The sequence below is a fragment of the Loxodonta africana genome, chromosome 6 (assembly GCF_030014295.1).
Source record: "Loxodonta africana isolate mLoxAfr1 chromosome 6, mLoxAfr1.hap2, whole genome shotgun sequence".
Taxonomy (NCBI): Eukaryota; Metazoa; Chordata; class Mammalia; order Proboscidea; family Elephantidae; genus Loxodonta; species Loxodonta africana.
The window spans coordinates 14,750,910-14,777,194 of record NC_087347.1 but is presented as its reverse complement, the minus strand read 5'-3'; the positions used below and the strand labels follow the sequence as shown (position 1 = coordinate 14,777,194).

Below are 26,285 nucleotides of genomic sequence, written 5' to 3'. Positions count from 1 at the left end.
GTGTTGTCTTTCTCTTCACTTGAAAGTTTAAGTGACTGTTAAGGAAGACAAATACACCATCTTTAGTGTTCTAGGGGCACCTTAGAACCAAAATATTGGACTAGATATGCTTTGGTTCTTTAAAGTATTAGCAATGGCTACGTTCCTAAAGACTTAAGAAATGTGAGAGGGTGACGATTGATATTAGAAAGTACAGAAGGGTTGGTATAACTTCATTTGTTACAAAACCTTTATGTTCTTCCAGTACAACAAGTATTATCTTTTTAAGCATTTAAATTTTAAGTGTAGCATACATAGAGAAAAGCACACAGGTCTTAAATTTCCGTTTCAAAATATGTTGCCGTATCTTGACTGTCATCTTTCAAAAACAGTGGTTTAGAAAGGAGCACATTCAGTCACATAAATTTCGGATAAAAAAGGCGCTGTCATACATCTTGTGAATAAATGGTTTCATACCTGAAGGTGAATATTTTAGAGATTGAAGTTCAGAAAGTATATTCGCTTTTTAGCAGTAGTCTGGGATCATCTACCCTCAGGGTTGAGTTTTGATGTTCCAGGGGCATGTTTGGTTGTCACAATTGGAGGGTGTTGCTGGCTTAAGCAGACAAGTGCCGGGGATGTTGAGTGGCCTGCAGTGTGTTGAACTCTTCCCTTAAGAAGAATTAATTTTCATGCTGCATGCTTTGAATGTTTCTCCAAACATTTATATGTGGGAAAAACATTTTTTACAGTCATTTGTGTGTATAACTTAATTCTTTTTTACATACCTGCCTTAAACAGTTGTGAATATCCTATTGCCAAAGCAAGTCATGCTGCCAAGTCCAAAGTTAGACTGGGAGGGGACTGGCAAGTTACAGGACAAAGGGCATGGGTACAGGGAAGCCCAGTAATTCAGATTTATCAGTGCAATCAGCTTTTACCACATGCATATATCTAGGGAAGATTTCACTTTGTTTAGAACTTTATCAAGAATTGTTCATTGTTTTAGAAAATCACAACATTACCCATGGCATTTTAGTTATCAATAAAATATATTGATGTGGTAAGCATATGTTGATATTACTATAAATAAATATGTATCAAGGACGTCCAAAAAACCCGTTGGCTTTGAGTTGGTTTCGACTCACGGTGACAGTATAGGGCAGAGTAGGACTGCCTCATGGAGTTTCCAAGGCGTGCCTGGTGGATTCACACTGCTGACCTTTTGGTTAGCAGCTGTAGCTCTTAACCACTATGCCACCAGGGTTTCCATCAAGGACATAGTTAATATTTATTGCAGAGTATGTCATTTGTTTCTATAGAAATTGTTTACAAATAACATAAATATTACCTTGGTATTCACAGACTCCTGCAGTATGTTTGGTGGAGCAGATATGTGTTTGTTAGGTTATAGAACATCCCAGACCCAAACATAGTATACCTAATATTAGTAAAATATTGTACAGCGAAGCACTTTGTATTTATTTTTTGCTGAAATGGTTTTTGACATATATATCTCCAGAAGTTTCCTGTAATGCTTTCTTTTGTACCAAAAAGTTACATAAAAACGTCAAAGGGCTTTCCGTATACGTCTTCTTTCATAATGTTGTGATGTCATGGTTTCTCTCATTAAAGGAATTTCACTATTGAGTTAACTTAATTACAAAGGCTAAGGGAAAGAGTGCTGGTGAACAGTTCTGTAGATAATTCATTAGAAAAGAAAATGTAGAAATAATTTTGTTTTGAATTGTTAGTTTTTCTTTTCTAGTAACAGATTAACCTCGCTTATTATGTTTTAGAACTGAGAATAAAAAGTTACTTCTGATACTTGACAGGCATACAGTCTGCGTGTACGAAGTAAAGTCATCCATTGATTGACAGTATCTGATTATTTGTATGCTTGGTTATTGGTGTCCCTGGGTGCACATATGGTTAAGCACTCGACTATTAGCCGGAAGGTTGACGGTGTGAACCCACCCAAAGGTGCCTTGGAAGACAAGCCTGTTGATGTGCTTCCAGAAGGTCACAGTCTGAAAACCCTTTGGAGCAGTCTACTCTGCACACATGCGGTGGCCACAAGTTGGAATTGACTCGATGGTAACAAACAACATGCTAGACTATTAAAATATATATGTATGTTTCTTTTTAAAATTCTTTTTAAATAGGCCCATTAGGTACTTCTGTTAACATTCATGGTTGAGTCATTCTTCATTCTTGAAGTAGATATTTACTAATCTCTTTCTGTCTACCAGAACTGTCTTTAAGTGCTAGTGATAGGAAGATATGCAAAAACAGACATAACTTCTACCCTTATGTAAAACTTACAGTCCAGTGGGGGAGAGAGAGCCATAATAAAAATTATCAGTATTTTTTTTTTCAGTTCTACTTTGGTATAAGCTTTTGGAGTTGCAAATATTTAGGAGTGTGAATACGCAGTGATTGTTCCTACACTTATGACTATGTTTTAAATAGGCCTTACTTTATGAGACAGCTATTCAGGCTTTTGGGGCAGTTACGTTGCACCTTTGGGAAAGATTGGAGCTATTTTTATAACCAGAAAAAAAAAAGCACAGCCATGAATAAAAACCCTTTTGTTTCTAATTTTTTTAAAAAATGCCAAATTCACATGTTCCAGTTGTGCTGAAATACGCTGGCTGTCATTTTATTTGGTGTGTTAAGCTCAATCTTTGATGGTGTCAGAACTGAACAGAAGTCAAAAGTAGAGGTTTTGATTTCCGTTGATTATTGTCCTCACAGTGGGGGTAAGGAAAAAGTGCATTTAATACTTGATCATATCTGAATCTCTCCACGTAGCTGGTGAGAAGAGACTTCTAAACAAGCTCTGGACTTCAGGTTTCTGAGGAATCGGTGATGACATTGAGGGTTTCTTGGTTCTGTTGCATGAATTGAAGCTAGTTGCACCAGCAGGGTCAGCTTTGGGTAGGAATAGTCAATGGTCAGGGCCAGCAGGACCTTCTTGGAGATCTGGGTGATATCCTTTGTCAGTCTCATAGATCATAGAGTCTGCCACTTCTCCACAATGATCCTGTAGTGGCCTGTGATGCTAGGGTCTTTCTGAGGATGGGGTGGCTGCGAGCAGTCACCTGGTAGGAGAACTTGTCCTGCTTCGTGCACTCGATGATGTCACCTGAGACCAGCATGTTGCTGTAGGTCTTCCTTCAGGTGAGCAGGATCTCCTGTACTGTGGGAGTGGTAGTACAGCAGCTGCTCTTCTCCAGGTGGCCTGGTTGGGCCACGCACTACATTGTCTCTCAAGACCTGCCCTCACAGATGGCCGCAGCAATACTTTGGTCCCAGGTAGGGGCTGCTCAGCACCACAGCACAGTGACCAGATCTTTCTGTCTTCTCCTTCCTCCCCTAAGGCTGTATTATGAAAAATTCAAATATATGTAAAAGTTGAAAAATTTTGCAGGTGCAATAAGCTTTTTGCTACATTTGCTTTAGCAATATCTATCCATTCATCAATCCTTATATTTCTTTCATTTCAGAGTAAGTTGCAAATGTTAGTTCACTTCACCCCTAAATACTTTAGTGTATCTGTCATTAACGAGAGTTCAATATTCAGTTTTTTTAGGTATAATTTATATACAGTTAAATGCATAAATCTTAAATGTTAACATTGGGTTAGTTTGACAAATGCACCACATCCGTAACCCAAAGCCCTCTTCAGATACAGAACATGACTGTCACCTCAGAAAGTTCCTTGACACCCATTTCTAGTCAGTCCCTGGTCCCAGAGGAAACCACCGTTACTTCTTTTATCGTTCATATAAATTAGATAGTAAAGAATATGCTCTTTTGTGTAAAGTTTCTTTTTGCGATTTGTACATATGGATGAATGTAGCTTGTTCCTTCTTATTACTGAGTACCTACTGTATTATCTGATTACATCAGAAATTGTCCATTCTCCATTGTCATATACATGTTTAATGAATACTTTTTCCTGCTCTGTGGGTTTTCCATTCACTTTCTTATTGGTGTCCTTTTGCAAGCAGAAGTTGTTAGTTTCGATGAGGTCTGATTTATCAGTTTTTAATTTTATGATTATTGCTTTTTCTGTTCTTCCTTAAGAAATCTCTGCCTATTCCCAAATCATGAAGGTGATTCTTTATTTTATCTTAGGAACTTTACAATACTAGCTTTTATGTTTACATCTATGGTAATTTTAGTGTATGATGTAATAGGGATTGAGGTTCATGTTTTTCCGTGTGTATAAACAGCTGTTCCATCTCCATTTGTTGAAAACACCTTCTTTTTCTCAATGGGTATAAGTATGGGTCTGTTTCTTGGGTCTTTACCCAGTTCCATTTTAATTGTCAGTCCTTATGCCAATACCACACTGTCTTGATTACTCTGATTTTATATTAAGTCTTGAAGTCGGGTAGTGCAAGTCCTCTCATCTTTTAAAGATTGCTTTAGATACTCTAGGTCAGGGGTTGCACACTATAGCTCCCAGGCCAAATCAGACCCATTGCCTACTTTTGTAGGGTGTGCTTGGGCAAGCTATCATTGTGCGACACAGAGGCCATTCTGGGTTGTCATTCTCTGTCCCTGTTCACCACATTCCCCTCTTGGCAGCTGCCAGGGCACTAGGTGGTGGAATCTGCCTGGAGTTGGTGACTCACTCACCTTTGGCCCTCTGCCCAAAGTGAGATGGCAGAGCTCCCTGGGAGGAGAGAATGGTGCAGTGGGATCTGGGTGTTGTTGGGGAAGCTACACAGCTCCTCAGAATTTGTTTCTCATAACCGTTTCTGGTGAATTATGTTTTTCAGGGAATTTGTTCATTTCACCTAAGTCATCATGTTTATTGACCAGAGTTTATTCATGGTAGTCCTTTATCTTTTAATGCGTATAGGCTCTGTAGTAATTTTGCTCTTTATTATTTCCTTCCTTCTATTTACTTTGGGTTATTTGTTCTTTTTTATCTTGTTAGGGTGTGGAACCTAAGATCATTGATTTGAGAACTTTCTTTTCTAGTTTTAGCGTTTTAAAGTAATAAATTTCCTCTAAGCTCTGCTTTCACTGCATTGCACAAATTTTGATATGTTGTATTTTCATTATCGTTCAGTTCAAAATGTTTTCTAATTTCCCTTGTGATTTCTTCTTTGACCCATGGATCATATAGAAGTAGTTGTTTAATTTCCACATATTTGGGCTTTTTCTAGGTCTCCTTTCTAGACTTGATTTTTAATTTAATTTTGCTATTGTCAGTGAATATTTTCTGTATAATTTAAAGTCCCCCCCCCATTTAAGTTTATTGAGACCTGTTATATGATCCAGCACATGGTTTATCGTGGTGAACATACTGTGTACACTTGAAAAAGATGTGTTTCTGAAGTTGGGCATAACCTGTTGCCGTCGAGTTGATGCCGACTCATAGCGACCCTATAGGAAGAGTACAACTGCCGCATAGAATTCCCAAGGAGTGCCTGGTGGATTTGAACTGGTGACCTTTTGGTTAGCAGCCAGAGCTTTTAACCACTGTGCTACCAGGGTTTCCGAAGTTAGATATAGTGTTCTGTAAATGTGAGTTAAAGGTCTGTGATTGATAGGGTTTTTCGTATCTTCTGATTTATTGATTTTGTCTAGTTAGTCAGTCGTTGATAAATATGCCAGTTTTTGCTTCATGCATTTTGAAAACTATTATTAGGTGCTAACATATTTATGATTGTTATGTCTTATTGAAAAAGATACGTCATTCTGTCATTATGCAGTGTCTATCTTTATCTTTGGTAATATTTTCTTTCTTGAAATTTACTTCACCTGATATTTATATTGTTCTTCTGTTGTGATATGTTGTTTTCAAGCCCTTTATCTTTGTTTTTGAGTTTGATTATTTTGTAACGTGGTGTGCTTTTTTTTTTTTTTTTTTGGCCTTGGCCATTTGCTGAGCTTCTTGAATATATAAATTTGCCTTTTGCCAAGTTGGCAAAATTTTGACATTTTTTCTTAAAATATCTTTTTCTGCCTTATTCACTCTCATATCTCTTTCTAGGACTCCAATGACACGTACTTTAGACATAATATTGTCCTACAGATCTCTGAGACTCCGGTCAATATATATTTTTTTTTTCTCGCAATCATCTTCATAGTTTTCAGATTGGATAATTTATATTAATTTATGTTCGGGTTCACCAACTGTTCTTGCCATTTCCAGTTTCCAGTTACCAGACTGAATAACTTCTCTTTATCTGTGTCCACACTGACTGACTCTTCTGTCATCTCCAAACTCCAATTTTTTATTTCAGATATTTTCTCTTAAGGTTCTAGAATTTCCATTTGTTTTGTTTTGTTTTTTTCTGTAGTTTCTATTTGAGATTTCAGTTTTATTCATTGGAAGCATGTTTTATGTTGTTGAATATAGATGCAGCATACTCATAGCAACCCTATAGGACAGAGTAGAACTGCCTCATAGAGTTTCCATGGAACACATGGTGGATTCGAACTGCTGACCTTTTGGCTAGCCACTGTAGTGCTTAATGACGACACCACCAGGGTTTCCATAGATGTACTTACCCACTGCCATTGAATCGATAGATGTACTAAAAAACAAAACAAAACAACAGTGTACTAGCTGCTTTAAATTCCTTGTCTGCTAATTCCAGAATCTTTATCATCAGTCTCTGTTGATTGTGTCTTTTGATTATGGATCATACTTTCCTGTTTGTTTTTCCAACCAAATCAAAACCAAACCCACTGCCATCGAGTTGATTCTGACTCATAGTGACCCCGCAGGGTTTTGAAGGCTGTAAATCTCTATGGAAGCAGACTGCAACATCATTCTCCTGTGAGCCACTGGTAGTTTCAAACCACTGACCTTTCAATTAGCATTCGATTGCTTTAACTGCTACACTACCAGGGCTCATATTATTATGAAAATACCAAAACTTTATTTGCTGTTTTTACTCCCCTTCTCTTGTGAGTATACGGTGGAGCTTTCCAGAAGCTATATAACATGTAATAACAGAGAGGCAGGTAGGAGATAGCCACTGTGTTCTGTTTAGCCAAGGCATTAATGAAATTAGCAAAAATGTAAAATAGTGTCCTTCTCCTATTTCTTTTTTAAAGAAAATACAGCTTATTTTTTACAAATAAAAGTTACTACATTACCATGCAGTGGGTTTATTATTTTTTAATGTATTAACATCTTTTATTATGGTATCAGTAGATATAGTACACATAAACAAAAACTACTTGACAGTTTTCAAAATAATGAGTTAGATCCATAGCATCCTCCCATAACGACCGATTAGGTTGCTATTGTTTGTTTTTAATATCACGTATATATTTGATGTACTTGATGTGTTTGAATCAGATGTGGTTATTTTTTTAATAATCCTTAAAAAATAATCCTTAAAAAAAAAAAGGAAATCCTTTTTTAAGGATTTCCTTTTTTTTTTAATTGTGCTTTAAATGAAAGTTCACAGTTCAAGTTAGTTTCTCATGCAAAAATTTATACACACATTGTTAAGTGACCCTAGTTGATTTCCCTACAGTGTGACATCACACTCCTCCTTTCCACCCGGGATTTCCTGCGTGCTTTCAACCAGCTCCTGTCCCTTTGTGCTTTCTCATTTCTCCTCTGGGCAGGAGCTGCTCGTTTAGTCTTATGTATCTACTTGAGCTAAGAAGCACACTCCTCACCAGTATCATTTTATGTCTTACAGTCCAGTTTAATCTGTAAGAGTTAGCTTCCAGAATGGGGGCCATGTCTTCTAGGGTCCCTCCATTCTTAAGTGTGGGCTTTTTGCTAGAATTGGAGTTCTGCATCCCACTTTTCTCCTGTTCTTTCAGCGACTCTCTATTGTGTTCCCTGTGAGGGTGGCCATTGGTGGTAGCTGGGTACCATCTAGCTCAGGTCTCAGGCTGATGGAGTCTCTGGTTTATGTAGCCCTTTCTGTCTGTCTCTGTCTCTCTCTTTCTTTTTTTTTTTTTTTTCAACTTTTTATTGTGCTTTAAGTGAAAGTTTAGAAACTAGGTTAGTCTCTCATTCAAAAACTTGCATACGCCTTGCTGTGTACTCCTAGTTGCTCTCCCGCTAATGAGACAGCACACTCCTTCTCTCCACTCTGCTTTCCTGTCCATTCAGCCAGCTTCCGACCCTCTCTGCCCTTTCATCTCTTCTGCAGACAGGAGCTGCCCATGTAGTCTCATCTGTCTACTTGATCCAAGAAGCTCACTCTTCACCAGTATCATTTACTATGCCATAGTCCGGTCCAATCCCTGTCTGAAGAGTTGGCTTTGGGAATGGTTCCTGTCTTGGGCTAACAGAAAGTCTGGGGACCATGACCTTTTGAATCCTTCTAGTCTCAGCCAGACCATTAAGTCTGGTCTTTTTACCAGAATTTGAGGCCTGCATCCCACAGTTCTCCTGCTCCCGCAGATTCTCTGTTGTGTTCCTTGTCAGGGCAGTTATCAATTGTAGCCGGGCACCATCTAGTTCTTCTGGTCTCAGGCTGATGTAGTTTTTGGTTCATGTGGTCCTTTCTGTCTCTTGGGCTCATATTTTCCTTGTGTCTTTGGTGTTCTTCATTCTCCTTTGCTCCAAGTGGGTGGGGACCAATTGATGCATCTTAGACGGCCACTTGTTAGCCTCTAAGACCGCAGATGCCACTCACCAAAGCAGGGTGCAGAATATTTTCTTAATAAACTTTGTTATGCCAGTTGACCTAGATGTCCCCTGAAATCATGGTCCCCAGACGCCTGCTCCTGCTACTCTGTCCCTCGAAGTGTTTGATTGTATTCAGGAAATTTCTTAGCTTTTGGTTTAGTCCAGTTATGCTGACTTCTCCTGTATTGTGTGTTGTCCTTCCCTTCACCTAAAAGATAATTCTTTTCTACCGTCTAGTTAGTGAATATCCCCTTCTCTTCAACCCCACCCCCGTACCTGTTCTACCTCTGTTTGTGTTAGCTTAGGTAGGTAGTGTGTTTCTAGAAATTTGTTTATTTCTAGGCGTTCGGATTTGATAGAGTACAGTTTTCATAGTATTCTGTTATGATTCTTTTAATTTCAGTTGGTTCTGTCGTGATATCACCCATCTTATTTCTTGTTCAGGTTACTTGCTTCCTCTCCTGTTTTTCTTTTGTCCATTTGGCCAGTGGTTTATCAATACTGTTGATCTTTTCAAAGAAGCAGCTTTTGGTCTTGTTAATTCTTTAAATTGTTTTTCTATTTCATTTAATTCTGCTCTAATTTTTATTATTTGCTTTCATCTGGTGCCTGAGGGCCTCTTTTGCTGCTCTCTTTCTATTTGTTCGAGTTGTAGGGTTACTGTTTTGATTTTGGCCCTTCTTTTTTTTTTTTTTTCCCAATTGTGCTTTAAGTGAAACTTTACAAATCAAGTCAGTCCCTCATACAAAACTTTATATACACCTTGCTGTGTACTCCTAGTTGCCCTCCCCCTAATGAGATAGCAGACGACTCCTATCTGCCTGTATTTCTGTGTCCATTCAGCCAGCTTCTGTCCCCCTCAGCCTTCTCATCTCCCCTCCAGACAGGAGCTGCCCACATAGCCTTATGTGTCTACTTGAGCCACGGAGCTCACTTCTCACAAGTGTCATTTTCTGTCTTATAGTCCAGTCTAATCCCCTTCTGAAGAGTTGGGTTTGGGAATGGTTCCTATCTTGGACTCACTGAAGGTCTGGGGACCATGACCTCCGGGGTCCTTCTAGTCTCAGTCAGATCATTAAGTCTGGTGTTTTTACCAGAATTTGAGGTCTGCATGCCACTGCCCTGCCGTGCTGCATCAGGGATACTCTGTCATGTCTCCTCTCATAGCAGTCATCGGTTGTAGTCAGGCACCACCTAGTTCTTCTGGTCTGAGGCTGATGTAGTCTCTGATTTACATGGACCTTTCTGTCTCTTGGGCTCATAATTACCTTGTTTCTTTGGTATTCTTCATTCTCCTTTGCTCCAGGTGGATTGAGATCAATCGGTGCATCTTAGATGGCCACTTGCTAGTGTTTAAGACCCCAGACATGGCCCTGCTTTTTGGATGTGTGCATTTATTGCTGTAAATTGACCTCTGAGCACTGTTTTTGCTTGTCCCAGAGGTTGTGGTAGGATGTGTTTTTCATTCTCATTTGATTCTGTGAATTTCTTTATTCTGTCCTTAATTCCTTCTATAACCCAGTAGTTTTTGAGCAAGGTGTTGTTCAGTTTCCATGTGTTTGATTTTTTTCCCTTTTTCTATTACTGATTTCTATTTTTATGATCAGAAAAGATGCTTTGTAATATTTCAGTGCTTTGGACTCTGTTGAGGCTTGCTTTGTGGCCTAATATGTGGTCTATTCTGGGAGATGTTCCATATACATTAGAAAAGAAAGCATACTTGGCTGCTTTTGGGTGGAGCATTCTTTGTATGTCTTTGAGATCAAGTTAGTTGATTATGGCATTTAGATCTTCTCTGTCTTTATTGAACTTTCTGGGTGTTCTGTCCTTCACCAAAAGTAGTGTGTTGAAGTCTCCTGTTATTGTGGAGCTGTTTATCTCTTTTCATTGCTATTAGAGTTTCTTACATATTTTGGATCCCTGTTGTTAAGTGTGTAAATAATTATTATGGTTATGTCCTGGTGTATTGACCCTTTAACCATTACATAGTGTCCTTCCTTATCCTGTGTGGTAAATTTTACCTTAAAGTCTATTTTGTCAGAGATTAATATTGCCACTCATGCTCTTTTTTGATTGTTGTTTGCTTGATATATTTCCATCCTTTGAGTTTTAGTTTGTTTATGTCTTTAAGTCTCAGGTATGTCTCTTATAGGCAGCATAGAGATGAATTGTGTTTTTTAATCCATTCTGCTACTTTTTCTCTGTTGGTGCATTTAGTCCCTTGACACTCAGTGTAATTATCGATAGATATGAGTTTAGTGCTCTCATTTTGATATAATTTTTTGAGTATGTTTTTGACAGTTTCTTTGTCCCGCTTGATTTTCTGTGCTGAGTCATTTTTCTTTGTTCTCTCTTTTCACCTTTTTCATTGTTGCTGATTTTGTGTTTGCTTAGTCTTTATGTTTTTCTTGTTTTTTTATTTTGATATGTTGTTAGGTGCCATTGAGTCAGTTCCGACTCATAGTGACCCTATGCACAACAGAACGAAACACTGCTTGGTCCTGCGCCATCCTTACAATCATTGTTATGCTTGAGCTCATTGTTGCAGCCACTGTGTCAGTCCACCTTGTTGAGGGTCTTCCTCTTTTCTGCTGACCCTGTACTCTGCCAAGCATGATGTCTTCTCCAGGGACTGATCCCTCCTGACGACACGTCCAAAGTATGTAAGATGCAGTCTCGCCATCCTTGCCTCTAAGGAGCATTCTGGTTGCACTTCTTCCAAGACAGATTTGTTCGTTCTTTTGGCAGTCCATGGTATATTCAATATTCTTCGCCAACACCACAATTCAAAAGCGTCAACTCTTCTTTGGTCTTCCTTATTCATTGTCCAGCTTTCACATGCATATGATGTGATTGAAAATACCATGACTTGGGTCAGGCGCACCTTAGTCTTCAGGGTGACATCTTTGCTCTTCAACGCTTTGAAGAGGTCCTTTGCAGCAGATTTGCCCAGTGAAATGCGTCTTTTGATTTCTCGACTGCTGCTTCCATGGCTGTTGATTGTGGATCCAAGTAAAATGAAATCCTTGACAACTTCAGTCTTTTCTCCATTTATCATGATGTTGCTCATTGGTCCAGATGTGAGGATTTTTGTTTTCTTTATGTTGAGGTGCAGTCCATACTGAAGGCTGTGGTCTTTGATCTTCATTAGCAAGTGCTTCAAGTCCTCTTCACTTTCAGCAAGGAAGATTGTGTCATCTGCATATTCCAGGTTGTCTTCCTCCAATCCTGATGCCCTGTTCTTCATATAGTCCAGCTTCTCGGATTATTTGTTCACCATACAGATTAAATAGGTATGGTGAAAGAATACAACCCTGACGCACGCCTTTCCTGACTTTAAGCCAATCACTGTCCCCTTGTTCTGTCCGAACAACTGCCTCTTGATCTATGTAAAGGTTCCTCGTGAGCACAATTAAGTGTTCTGGAATTCCCATTCTTCGCAATGTTATCCATAATTTGTTATGATCCACACAGTCATGTTATGATCCACACTGCGTAGTCAATAAAACACAGGTAAACATCCTTCTGGTATTCTCTGTTTTCAGCCAGGACCCATCTGACATCAGCAGTGATATCCCTGGTTCCACGTCCTCTTCTGAAACCGGCCTGAATTTCTGGCAGTTCCTTGTCGATACACTGCTGCAGCCGCTTTTGAATGATCTTCAGCAAAATTTTGCTTGCATGTGATATTAATGATCTTGTTCTATAATTTCCACATTTGGTTGTACCACCTTTCTTGGGACTAGGCATAAATATGGATCTCTTCCAGTCAGTTGGCCAGAAAGCTGTCTTCCATATTTCTTGGCATAGACGAGTGAGCACCTCCAGCGCTACATCTGTTTGTTGAAACATCTCAGTTGATATTCCATCAGTTCCTGGAGCCTTGTTTTTCGCCAATGCCTTCAGAGCAGCTTGGGCTTCTTCCTTCAGTGCCATCAGGCTTCAGTGCCATCGGTTCCTGATCATATGCCACCTCTTGAAATGGTTGAATATCGACTAATTCTTTTTCGTATAATGACTCTGTGTATTCCTCCCATCTTCTTTTGATGCTTCCTGCGTCGTTTAATATTTTCCCCGTGGAATCCTTCACTATTGCAACTCGAGGCTTGAATTTTTTCTTCAGTTCTTTCAGCTTGAGAAACGCCGAGCGTGTTCTTCCCTTTTGGTTTTCCATCTCCAGCTCTTTGCACATGTCATTATAATACTTTGTCTTCTCGAGAGGCCCTTTGAAATCTTCTGTTCAGTTCTTTTACTTCATTATTTCTTCCTTTTGCTTTAGATGCTCGACGCTGAGGAGCAAGTTTCAGAGTCTCCTCTGACATCCATCTTGGTCTTTTCTTTCTTTCCTGTCTTTTCAGTGACCTCTTGCTTTCTTCATGGATGATGTCCTTGATGTCATTCCACAACTCGTCTGGTCTTCGGTCACTAGTGTTCAGTGTGTCAAATCTGTTCTTCAGATGGTCTCTAAATTCAGGTGGGATAGACTCAAAGTCATATTTTGGCTCTTGTGGACTTGCTCTGATTTGCTTCAGTTTCAGCTTTTTGATGTGTAGAATTGCTAATTCCCTTTGTGGTTACCTTAGTATTTACCCCTGTTTTCTAAGTTTAAACCAATCTCTTATTTCTTTATATTGCCATGACTTCATCTCCCTATGAAAGATCCATGACTACATTTTGTAGTCCCTCTTTTTTGTTTTAATGTTGTTGTCTTTTACATATTGACATCTCTGTTTCCCTATTTTTAGTGTTTTAGCTTTGATTTGTTTTCGTGACTTCCGTTTCTGAGTTTGTATCTGGTTGCTCTGTCCTGTGTTCTAGTCTTGGGTTGTTATCTGATGTTATTGATTTTCTAGCTGGAGAACTCCGTTTAGTATTTCTTGTAATTTTGGTTTGGTTTTTGCAAAATTCCTAAAATTATGTTTATTTGGAAATGCCCTAATTTTGCCATCATATTTGAGAGACAGTTTTGCTAGATAAATAATTCTTAGCTGGCAATTTTTTTCCTTCAAGGGTTTGTATATGTTGTGCCATTGCCTTCTTGCCTGCATGGTTTCTCCTGAGTTGTCTGAGCTTATTTAGTCTTATTGACTCTCCTTTGTATATGACTTTTCTTTTATCCCTAGCTGCTCTTAAAATTCTCCCTTTGTCTTTAGTTTTGGCAAGGTTGATTATAATATGTCTTGGTGACTTTCTTTTGGGATCTTCCTTGTGTGAGGTTTGATGAGCATCCTGGATAAATATAGTCTCATCTTTCACGATATCAGGGAAGCTTTCTGCCAACAAATCTTCAACAACTGTCTCTGTATTTTCTGTTATCCCCTCTGTTATGGTACTCTAGTCACTCATAGGTTATTCCCATTGATAGAGTCTCACATAATTCTTCAGGTTTCTTCATTTTTTTTAATTCTTTTATTTTTCCTCAAATAAATTGTGTCAAGTGCTTTGTCTTCAGTCTCACTAATTTTGACTTCCATTTTCTTAATTCTGCTCCTATGACTTTCTATTGAGTTGTCTAAGTCTGAAATTTTATTGTTAATCTTCTGGGCTTTTGTTTGCTCTCTCTCTTTGGATTCTTCCAGCCTGTTAAGTTTGTCATTGTGCTCTTCTCTAATCTTCTGAAATTCCTCTGTTGCTTTGTCTGTGTGTTCCTTGGCTTGTTGTGTGTTTTGCCTGATCTCGTTCCTAATCTCTTGATGAGTTCTGTACTTTTATCTTTTGTATTCTACTTCTGGTAATTCCAGGAAATTCTCTTCCTCTGGAAGATTTCTTGAATCTTTGTTTCAGGAGCTTGCTGAAGCCGTTATGGTCTGCCTCTTTACGTGATTTGATGTTGACTGTTGTCTTTTATGTGATTTGATATTGACCGTTGTCTTCTATCGGGTCGCTATGAGTTGGAATCGACTCGATGGCACTGGGTTTTATTGTCTCTTAGGAGAAACCCTGATGGTGTAGTGGTTAAGTTCTACGGTTGCTAACCAAAAGGTTGGAAGTTCAAATCCACCAGGCGCTCCTTGGAAACTCTGTGGGGGCATTTCTACTCTGTCCTGTAGGGTCGCTATGAGTCGGACTTGACTTGACGGCACCGGTTTTGGTTTTGGTTTTTTGGTTGTCTCTGAGCCATGAATAAGTTATTGCATTTATTTTTTTTATGTTTGCCTGCTGTGTCCTAGCTACTTGTTTTGTTTTGATATGCCCAGATAGGCTGCTCTTGTGAGCTAGTTTGATTATTGGCACCTTTGAAGCTCCAATGTCCTATCACCAGGTGGTTAGATTTGTTACTAGGTATGTGAACCCAGGAGTCTTTTTACTTTTCTTGCATGGATTCAACTCAGGTGTCCAGATTATTGGTTGCCAAGTGTGTGATGTAGGCTCTTACCTACAGTCTCAGATGGGCAGGGGTGATAATGAGTAGGCACAGGTATCTGGCTGCAGTAGGGGGTCACAGGCTGAGCAAGGCAGGGGGTTGACAGCTGCCCTAGTGTCTGTGAGGAAAGCGTGTCCATATTCCTTAGAGTGCATAGGTGGGTGGGTTTTGCAGCCAGACCATGGGCACCCAATACTGTTGGCTGTAAGGACGAGGAGGCACCACTTATTCTTCGACCCCTGTTGTAGGTGGCTAGGTGGCATAGGTGGAGCCACCAGTCCTCAGGCCCCTGATGTGGGTAGGTGGGGACCCTGCTTAATGGGTAGAGCAATATCAAATGTCATGAACCTGCCACTCCACCATATAGCTGATACGGAGAAGTTAGGCTTCAGGTATATACCCTGTTGTACTGTGCAAATGAGGGCCTACACTGTTGAAATGGGCCCACAAAGCTCTGTGCAGGAGTGGAAGGCATTCAGAGTCCGCGGACCCTGTATGCCTGTGCCTAGGCAAAGGAGCCGTACCTGCCCTGGGTTCTCAGCTTAGGAGAGCTGGCGGTTATTTTTTCCGGTTTGTTAATTTGTTCTCTTCCCCAGGCTGCGAGAATGAATGGCTCAGGGCATGGATGGACTGTACTTCTGGCTCAGGGGAAGCGGCAGTCCTCGGTTGCCAATTGCTGAAGCCAGCCTGGGACCCGGTACGGGGCAGGGAGGGAGCAGGGAGAGAGGTTCTTCCCAAAAGGGGTGTTTTTTGATCTGTGCTGTAGGTTAGACATAGGTACTCATCTTTTGCCGATCGGAGGTCACTTCTTGCTGGTTCTGGAGGGTTGAGCAGACTCCGCTGCGTGGTCTCTTGTGATGTGGAAAACAAGTGCCGAGCACCACTGCTTGCTTCACTGCACCTGTCAGCAGATCTGGATCTGGCCTGCAGGGTGCCGGTTCCTGCCGGGTTAGGTCTGGCAATTCCTTGCCGGTTCTGAACCATCTTTCCCTTCCCCTGCCACTTAATCTGATTCCTCGACTTTGTCTTTGATGTCCAGGGCTCCTAGATTGTCATGTATAATTGATTCACTTGTTTTTTTCGGGTCTTTGTTTTAAGGCGGACCACCGGAAGCGTCTGACTACTCCCCCTTTTGGGCCCCGCCTTGAGGTTATTCTTATTGGTGCTCAGAACGGCCACACTTTGGCCAACGAGATAATCTGTTTGTGAAACTTTCTTAAAACTCATTCCTTGTGCAAATCTCGTTTTTACTTAACAGAGCTTTGACTGAGCAATCCACTTTCCTTTTTAAATTAACTGTGAGCCACCCATGTATTTGCAGAGGTTCAAAGAAAATGAAATGTTTCTTCCTCAACTTGTGGTTGATTTATGTAGAATATGGTACAGATTAGACTTAATTCAGAGGCTTGTTCTGCATGAGCCAGTTTAGCCTCTGTTCCTCGATCCTTGGGCATAGTGGGTAAGTGTTACAGCTCCTAACCAAAAGTTCGGCAGTTTGAATCCACCAGGTGCTCCTTGGAAACCCTATGGGCCAGTTCTTCTCTGTCTTATAGGGTCGCTGTGAGTTGGAATCCACTCGATGGCAGTGGGTTTGGTGTTTTTTTTTTTTTTTTTGGTTCCTCAACCAGAGACTATACTCCAACCTTAGTTGCCTCACAAATGCATGCCTTCAGTTACCAGGCCAACCAGAGAATAGTGTCAGTGCCAATAGATCACTGTCATTGAGCCTTAGAGTGAATTGAACAATATGAGTAGTGTTCCTTTTAGAGGTGGTACACTGGTATTGATGATATCCCTAAACCATAGATAATCACAGACAGTTCTTATTTCATATCAAGAAAAATAACAAAAGCTGTGTTCTTTATATTCAGTTCTAAGGTAATATATCAGCTTGCCCATTTTGCTCCCTTGCTCAGCTGCTGCTTCTAGTTACATTCTAGAAAATGTAAAAGATATAGTGCTTTCTGTGTGTGTGTGTGTGTAAGTGTAAGAGAGACAAACAGAAACAGACAATTTTGGCAAAGTTTTCGTTCTTGGCAAGCTTGCTTATTATCAAATTAATCCTGTCTCTGGAAATGAGAATGCTTTGCTTTAATAGGCTTCACTAATTTATAGCTGTAGAACAATTAGAATCATAATACTGGTGGAATTTTTTTTTTTTTTTAAAGAAAATAACTCTAAAGTTCATCTGAAAGAACAAACACAAAGAACTAGCTAGGAAGAATTTGAAAACCAGGAAGTAATCAGGATTGGGTCTATCTCTGTCTATATAAAATGACTTGTAATAATTACAACAATCTGAAACTAGTATAAGTATAGATACAAATCTGTTAACTAGATATACTGTAGTTTTATATAAAATGCAGATATAAATTTAGTACAAAGTAAATGAAGTTCACCCGTCCAGTGGGGGAGGAATTGATTATTCAGTAAATGAAGAATCAAGTAGAATGTTAACTGGCACAGAATACCAAAATAAATAATAAAATTCAGAAAAATTTTAGAGTTAAAATTTAAAAGCCGATAAGGAAGGCATAAAATACAGAACATTGCCTTGTTACTAGTCCCAAAGGGAAAAATAAGTACCTTTATGGTGGAGAAATCTGGCAGACAGTGTTTTAATAAAGTGACCAAAGTGATCATCAGGATTGGGACAGATGGGCATCATGTGCCTTCCGATACGATGCACTGAGAGGGACACTGACTTGCTTCTGTGGTAGCCTGGTAAAAATGTGTAACATGAATTTAATTATGCAGAAATCACAGACAATTCCAAACTAAGGGCTAGCCTACAGAATAACTGGCCCAGACTCTTCAAAAATGTCCGGGACTTGAAAGACAAAGACAGAGGAACTATTCCTGATGAAAGGATGCTAAAGAGGCATGACAGTAGTGGATTCCGGGCTAGGAAAAAAATTTCCTTTTGGTATAAAGGACATTATTAAGACAATTGGGTAGTGTGTGGGTTAGAGATAATTGTTTAAGATGGCGATTTCCTGATTTTGGTAGTTGTGCTATGGTTATTAAAAGAATGTCCTTTTAAAAAGAAAACACACTTAGGGGTAAAAGGCTCATCATGTCTCTAATTTAAATGATACAGAATAATATTTATCTTGAGAGTATGATAAAGCAAACATGCTAAACGCCAACATTGGGGAATCTGGGCAAAGGATATATGTGAATTCTTTCTACTAGCAACTTTTCTGTAAAACAAGTTGCTTCATAATAAAAAGAACAGGCAAAAGCTGAACTAAAAAGCTGAATGTTTAAAGATACACACTTGGAGGGTAAGACAATAAAGAAGCACAAAGAAGTGATTCTCATAAAAATTAATAGAAAATTATAACTGACTACTTACCTAACAGTTGAATGTAGAAAGACTATCGAATAAAAGCAATAGATGTCACAAACGAAGAATCTATAAATTTAACTAGACGAAAAATGAAAACTCTGAAAACCATAGCGAATAAAAGAGTAATCACTTTGTGACAGGCACTGTACTGTACAGGTTAATTTGCATGCATCATCTCAGTTTGAGGAAGTGGGACAAATGACATTCTGTTTTCCAAAGTACCGAGACATCACTGATGATAATAAAAATCTCACATTTCTGAGGCTCTTAGTGATTTACACTGCATAGTCACAAATAAATGTGTGTGGGGGTGGGGCTTAGAGGAGCTTTTGCTCCCTGTTGAAGGAAGGGGGAAGGCGCTCTGCCATGGGAGAAGCACATGTGCACGCAGACACAGACACGCACACACAGACACACAGAGACACACACACAGACACACACAGACACAGACACACACACACACACAGACACGCAGCTGGATCAGGAATGGACTCTTGACCCTGGAAGAGCTAATCCTGGTTGGCCAGTGACTAATCAGATCCTCCCTTAAGAAATCGAGTTAAGGTTCACAGAGACTGCACTCAAGCAAAGAATCACTTGAAGTAAAAAGGCAGTATGTAGGTGGTTATGTGTAAACTATCAAGAAACAGGAAAAAAGTTTCTACTAAGAGAAGTAAGAGCAGGGGTTGTACGTAGTATCAGAAGCAAAAATGACGAGCTCTGTGTTGTTGGCAGGGGGTGGGGAGTTAGGAAATAGACACTCAGACTGCCTGTATCCCCGATGACTTTCTGTTTGCAGCCCCAGTTCCCGTGATTTTGTTTGTTTCTGTGAAGTGTTCTGTTTGCTTCCTGTAAATCTGATTTTTCAGAGCTCATGTGGGTGGGTTTTGGTTCTTCTCAACTGTCTGCAACACAATTTCCTCTGATATTAGAGATGTAAAATGAAACAAGGTGTGTGAGTGTGCTTTAAGTTGCGTATGGTACCTTTTACTAAGCCTTCACAGGTGTCTCAGAGGTCCTGGTCTTCTTTACAGCCGCACAGATAGATACTTGGCAAGGAAATTTACTTGCTGTTGCCACTGCATTTCATTTCTTTCTAGTTTTCTAAATATTTGCTTCCTCTTAATTTCATTTATGAGCTTTCTTAACCCTTTCCAACTTTTTTGTTATTTCAGTTTCTTTGTACTTAACCAGTTGTTCAGCAAACAGGTATTAAATACCTATTACTCTTTCACAGCTCCTTATTCTGGAACTCTTTCTCCTATATTCTCAAGTGAACGAGTACGTATAATAAATTGGCCCTCAGATCTCGCTGTCGGAAAGTTCTTTCTCTGGGCCTCCTTCATTTTATGTCAATCTCTTACCACTCCCCACACACATTTTATAATACCTGCCTCTAAAACAGATTCTTAATTATTTATTGTTCTATTTAAATCATTATTGTACTTGGATGGTGAGATGGTGTCATAGTAAGTTCATAGTTATAAGTCTGTATTAAGTCAGAGGTCAGCAAACTTTCTGTAAAGGGTCAGTTAGTAAATATTTTCACTCAGTTCTGCTGGTAGATCGTGAAAGGGACCAGAGACAATAGGTAAACAAATGAATGTGATATGTTCCAGTAAACTTTATTTACAAAAACAGACTGTTGGCCAGTTGACCCAAGAGCTGTAATTTGCTGATCCCTGGCCTATATGTGATAAGAATTTGGATCAGTGAGTTTATTACTTCTGCATATGTAAGTTGGGAAGCTAAATATTCTAGGCCAGCATGTATGTTTTAGATGGGGCACAGGGAAAATAAGATGATTTCTCCTGTACATATATCTCCTGTACTCATCAGGACTGGTGAGGAAGGTTTAAATGTAGGATTACCAGTTTCTCTTGCACAAGGCATATGCATAGTGTTTTTGTTTCTATAAGCATCATTAATGAGTTTTTATATTATTTACATACATTATCCCTAAGAAGTACCTATCAGATGGTGGTCTAGAAATACTACGCTATACGTGTCGTTGCCAGCTGAACGGGAGTATGCAGTGTTAATGATGTATTTGTTTGTCCATTAAGTATTTTTTTCCATTGATACATACATGAGACATTTTTCTGATTGTGGACTTTTTCTCCTTGTTTCTTCCTTTTAGGGCAAAATAATGTCTTGGTGATAGAATTTTGTATATGTCTATTATTTCCTATTAATATTATTTCTGTTCAGTTTTTATGCTTCCCCCCCAAAAAATGATATTCCACAATTTGTCCATTGACCTGTGGATAGATATTTAAGTTGTTTCCATTTTGAAGGTTGTTACCAATAAAGCTGCTGTGAACATTTATGTACAAATTTGAGTATGGGCATATGTTTATATTTTTCTTGAGTATTTTTAACCCAGAAGTGAAGTGGCTGGTACATGTTTAACTTTTTAGAATCGCCAATCGCCAAACTATTTCTAAAGTGGCAGGACCATCTGACATTCTTGAGTGTTCTGGTTGCTCTACATTCTCACCAGTATAGGATGTAGTCAGTCTTCCTATTTTCAGCCATTTAGTGGTGTCGATGTAGTGGGTCTCATTGTAGTTTTAATTTGCATTTCCCTAAAGGCCAGTGATGTTGAGCATCTTTTTACATGCCTTTTTGCCCTTTGTGTGTATCTTCTTTGGTGAAGTGTCTATTGAAATCTTTTGTCCCTTTTTAAAAGAAATGGGGGTAGCATGTCTTATAATTGAGTCATTGGAGTTCTTTATATATTCCTGATTCAGGTTCGTTGTTTTGTGTTATGTGTGTGTGTGTGTGTGTATGTGTGTAGTCGATTCTGACTCATGGCAACCCTACTTGTGTCAGTAGGACTGTGCTCCATAGGGTTTTCAGTAGCTAATATTTGGGAAGTAGATTGCCAGGCCTTTCTTTTGAGGTACTTCCTGGTGAGCTTGAGCCAACCTCTTGATTAACTGAACTGTGTAGTGCACCCTGGGGACTTCTTTGTCATATGTGTATGTTTTGTAAATGCTTTAGACCAGTTGATGGCTTACCTTTTCATTGTTTTTTCTTCCAACAGTTTTTTGAAAAGCAAGAAGCTTTTAATTTTGGCAGAATATATTTTTCCTTTACAGTCCTTTTGTAGTTCATGCTCTTTGTGTCCTGTGTGAGCGCTACGTCATTTCATTTCTCCTCTGATTTTTCTAAAAATGTTAAATGTCTCATATTTTCCTTTTTTTAGCCATGGGGAATAAAAGCAGAGAAGACAACTATGAAGCTAGAGTTGTACTCTGCCTTGTATTTTTGTTATTGTTGTTGGACTTTAATAGCAAATTGTTTCTGATTCTAGTACTTTTTGTCTGCTCTTCTTGGTTGGTTTTTAAACCTGTAAGGAACTGTGAAATTGATTGTGATCTAGTTCCTCTGTTTTATGGATGAGGGAACTGAGGTTCGTAAAGGTTACACAGCTTCACTCAGGGCTTGCAGTTTGTTTCTGATCATGCCAAGACCAAAAATCCCAGGTCCTTTCAAATCCTGTTTCATTGCTTGTTTCCCTATGAGGTGCTGTTTTTTCTGATGCTGCTGTTAAGATTTTTCCTTCATACTACAACATATTAAAATAAATTTAGTTCATTTATTTGTTCCTTCAGATCTCGTTGTAATAAATATCCTCATTTAAAGCACTGCTATTAAGGTTATTAAGTAGGTTAGCTTTCTGAAAGCATTATAATTTCCCCTTAAAATTTTATTAAGTGAAGATGTTGAATTTAACAGGTTTTTTTTAATTCTTTCCAAAGGTCTGTAAACAGATTTGGCTAGGATTATTTGATGATAGATCTTCAGCAATTCCAGACTTCAGGGATCCACAAAAAGTCAAAGAGTTTCTGCAAGAAAAATATGAAAAGAAAAGATGGTGAGTGAATAGTTTATAATTAGAGTAAAGCCTCCCAACATCACATTAATTATGGGTAAGATTAGCCCAAAATGAGGGACGGATGGGCAGATGGAAAGAAAGTAGGAGATAGATAGATACCCGTTATCTTTTGGATTTTATTGAATTTAGTTTGTAAAAAACTTATAGTTTATGTTAACTCATCTATGCCTAGAAACAGCTTTTTCATAATAGTAATTACCAGGCCTCTGACCCTTTATGAAATAGTTAGGGATGTTGATGATCTTTCCTTAGTCTTGTTAGCTTCTCTAGACATTTTTAGTCCTACAAAGCCTCCTTTCTTGAAATCTGTATTCATTTTGCAAGTATTTATTGTGTTCTGTATACCAGATACTCTGGTGTAGTGATCCATCTGCTTAATTGCACTTTGCAGTCTTTGCTCAAAATATCCCTTACTTCCCCTTGAAGAAATTAACTACATTGTTAAGAAGGAAGCTTTTGTACTCCTCCTAGCTAAATCCATCTGATGTTAATTCCTGTAAAGAAATTAAAAAGATTGAGACGTAGACCTAGTAAGACTCTTAAAGTGGAGCGAGGACTATTTCCATAGGATAATGTTCAGCTTCTTAGGGTATTTCATTTTCATCTATATGAGCACAATTTAAATGTAGTTACTAAAATTCGTTAACTGTGAACTGTTTTAGTTTTTTCTTAATCAATATTGAAAAGTGTATGTTTCCTTCTTGGACATTAAGAAAATTAGGTAGAGTCACAAATAGAAGGAGCATAAATAGATAATAAGGGAAGTAAAAGGTTCCTTGTTTCTCCGAGGAGCTCGGTTTTAATCTGGAAAACAATCTGTTCAGGGGCCTGTTTTGGTTCTGAGGGAGCTCTTGCTTTGGTTTGTTTGTGAGATATCTTTAGTCAGTGAGCACATTTGGAAAAAGTAGTTTTAACTTGTACACTCACCCAGACTTTGTATTCTTCTTGTTCCCCAGAATGGACTACTTTTTCCATAGCAGTATTAAAGCAAAAAAAACCAAGTAACTGCTATTGATTCTGACTTAAGGCAATCCCACATTAAGACTTTCAAGAGCTGTTTTTCTGGAAGTAGACCACTAGGCTCTTCTTCCAAGGTGCCACTGGGTAGAGTCAAACCACCAATCTTTCAGTTAGCAGCTGAGTGCATTAACCGTTTGCACCCCCCAGGGACTCCGAAACAAGGTTGTTGTTGTTAGCTGCCATCGAGTGTATTCCAACACGTGACGGTCCCATGTGTACAGAGAACTGCTCCATAGGGTTTTCAAGGCTGTGAACAGATGGTTAGGCCTATTTTCTGAGTCACCTTTGGGTGAATTTAAACTGCCAACCTCTTGGCTAATAGAGTGTAATCATTTGCCCCACCCAAGAACAAAGCTGGATTAGAAACCTGAAACCCAACCCATTGCCTCTGAGTTGATTCTGACTCATAGTGACCCTATAGGACAGAATAGAACCACCCTATAGGGTTTCCAGGGGGTGGCTGGTAGATTAGAACTGCCGACCTTTTGGTTAGCAGCTGCACTGTTAATCACTGCGCCACCAGGGCTCCAAAGCAGAATTAGCCAGGGCTATATTTAGCAGTACTAGATGAATAAAGAACATTAGGTATGAAGTTAGATTAAAAACACACCAGTAAAATTTTAGTTCAGGAAAGAAGAAAATATTAGGAAATGGGGTGATAGCAAAAATATGGTAATTTAAATGATTCTTTTAAAACAAAGGGTATAATTATCCTTTTATCATTTTAGTTCTTAATTTCTTACATCTTCTACCCTGTAATTATGACCTATCTTTTTGTATAGCCCTAACCTGCTTTTTGGTTTTCCAGCCGTCTTACCGATTTAGAAAGCCAGTTCAGTAAGGACTTAGCTGGGATTTTCCATAGTTTTTTAAAAAAAATTGTTTAGCCTGAGCTAAAAAGAGAAAAGTGAGTGTGAATAAAAGTTGATAGAGTTGGAACCTTAGCTCTCCACCCACCCCTGGCATTTATTAAAAAAATATATTACTATTAGTTAAACCATAACCCAAACAACTGAAAACCTCAACTAATTAGAATTTGTGGGGTTTTTTGTTTGTTTTGTTTTGCTTTTCTGAGAAACAGGAAAGTAATAACAAGAAAAATATAAGTACAGATGAGTACAAAGTGGTGGGTGGGGAGAGAGGTTTCCAGCACTCAGGAGGCCAGGGCCCATTATTTTTAAAGCAAATGCCTTGACAGTTATAACATGTAACGAGAGAGCAGTGACATGAGTTTTACTGTGGTGTAGCAAATCCAAACCCACTCCTGTCAAGTCAGTTCCAACTCATAGCAACAGGGTTTCCAAGCTGTAAATCTTTATGGAAGCAGACTGCCAGATCTTTTCTCCTGCAGAGCAGCTGGTGAGTTCAAACCACAGACCTTTTGGTTAGCAGCTGAGTGCTTTAACCACTGCACCACCAGAGCTCCTTAATATGGTATAAAAACTCAATGCCATCAAGTTGATTCCAACTCATAGTGACCCTATAGGAAAGAGTAGAACTACCCCATAGGTTTTCCAAGGAGCAGCTGGCGGATTTGAACTGGTGACCTTTGGTTAGCGGCTGAGCTATTAACCACTGTGACAACATTGCTCCTGATATGGTATAAGCACTATCCAAATGCAGTCTACCTAAAAATACTCACTGCAGGGAACTACAGTTATCCTGGTGATGCTGCTGTTGTCATCCAAAGTGATTTTGAAATAGTTCTTTTGAACAGTTAGTTTCTCAAAATCATTTTTCTATGTTATATAAGATTAACTTCTTTAAATCAGGTGAGATTTTTGAACCAAAACCATTATCTGCTTTTATCCTCTGGTAAGGCTTGGCTGTAACTGAGGAAGTTATATCAACAGTGGTAATGCTGATCTATGGGAAGGCATAACTTCTTGGATCCATTCTCACATCCATTCCTTCTCTCCCATTTACTAAAAAAGAGCAGTTTCGTGTTTCTGATTATTATCTAGTTTAATGATGATAATAGTTAACACTTACTACGTGCTGGGAGCTGTTTTAAGTGCTTTACCAATGTTAATTCATTTAAACCTCACAGCAACTCTCTTTTGTAGATGAAGAAACCAAGGCACAATGAGTAGAAATAGTTTGCCTAAAGCATCACAGGCATTAAATGGTGGAACTGGGATTCGAACTCAGGCTTTCTGTGTCTGGAATCCAAGTTCTTAACTTGCTCTGTTTTCCTACTTCCCCTACTGTCACCTACTTGCTATGGGGGCAGGGAGGAGGAGTGTAGGACAAAACCCCAGAGATATAGAGAGTTAACCAAACCAAAACTGGTTGCCATTGAGTCAATTCCAACTCATAGCGACCCTGAAGGACAGAGTAGAACTGCCCCATAGGGTTTCCAAGGAGTGGCTGGTCAATTCCAACTGCAGGCTTTTCAGTTAGCAGCCAAGCCCTTAACCACTGCGCCCTCAGGGCTCCATAGGGAGTTAAAGCTCTGACATAATCCCACCCCTAGAGATTAGCACTTTAGTATTTGGGCATTATATCCTACTGTGTCTTTTTCCTTCCTTCACTCCTTTCTTCCCATGAATCATATATTTTCATCACTGGTATCAAACCTGAAAGATGTATAAAATCTGAAAATGTCAAAAGATAGAGTAGCTGTGTAGTACTTTATTACATAATCTCTTTAAATAGTTCCCTCCTGATGGATGTTTATTTCCCAGTTTTTTGAAATTATAGAGAGCACTGTGGTAAACATCTATGTATATGTATCTGTGTGTACGTCATCATCCTCGGGAAAGATGCATAGCTAGAAAAGGACTTCATCGTTGATAAAGTAGAGAGTTAGTGAAAATGAGGGAAACCTTTAACCCTTTCAAGACCGTATGATTTTCTGTTTTAAGTTTTTTGTTGATACCATGTATTTGCATTAAGGGAAGCATGCTGAATCATTGAGCATGTCTGAAGTTTTGGTAGGTAGTATGAATTTTTTTTTCCTTGCCCCCTCCCACAAGCATACCCTCAGAGATCAGTGGGGCAATATATTGTCCCACTTATTCGGACCCCTAAA

At 39.0% G+C, this 26,285-nt stretch overlaps 1 protein-coding gene across 9 annotated transcripts in view; it reads left to right on the top strand.

The window, feature by feature from the left end:
- The window catches only part of AGFG1 (ArfGAP with FG repeats 1), a 94,547-nt gene that overhangs the window by 36,378 nt on the left and 31,884 nt on the right, over positions 1 to 26,285 (top strand). For all 9 annotated transcript variants that reach the window (XR_010322218.1, XR_010322217.1, XM_064286614.1 and 6 more), the window contains exon 3: positions 22,095 to 22,210. Coding sequence is in view for 7 of the 9 variants with exons in the window: in XM_064286614.1 (XP_064142684.1) it covers positions 22,095 to 22,210 (116 nt within the window). In the remaining 2 variants the exon portion in view is untranslated. The remainder of the gene's footprint in view (positions 1 to 22,094; positions 22,211 to 26,285) is intronic.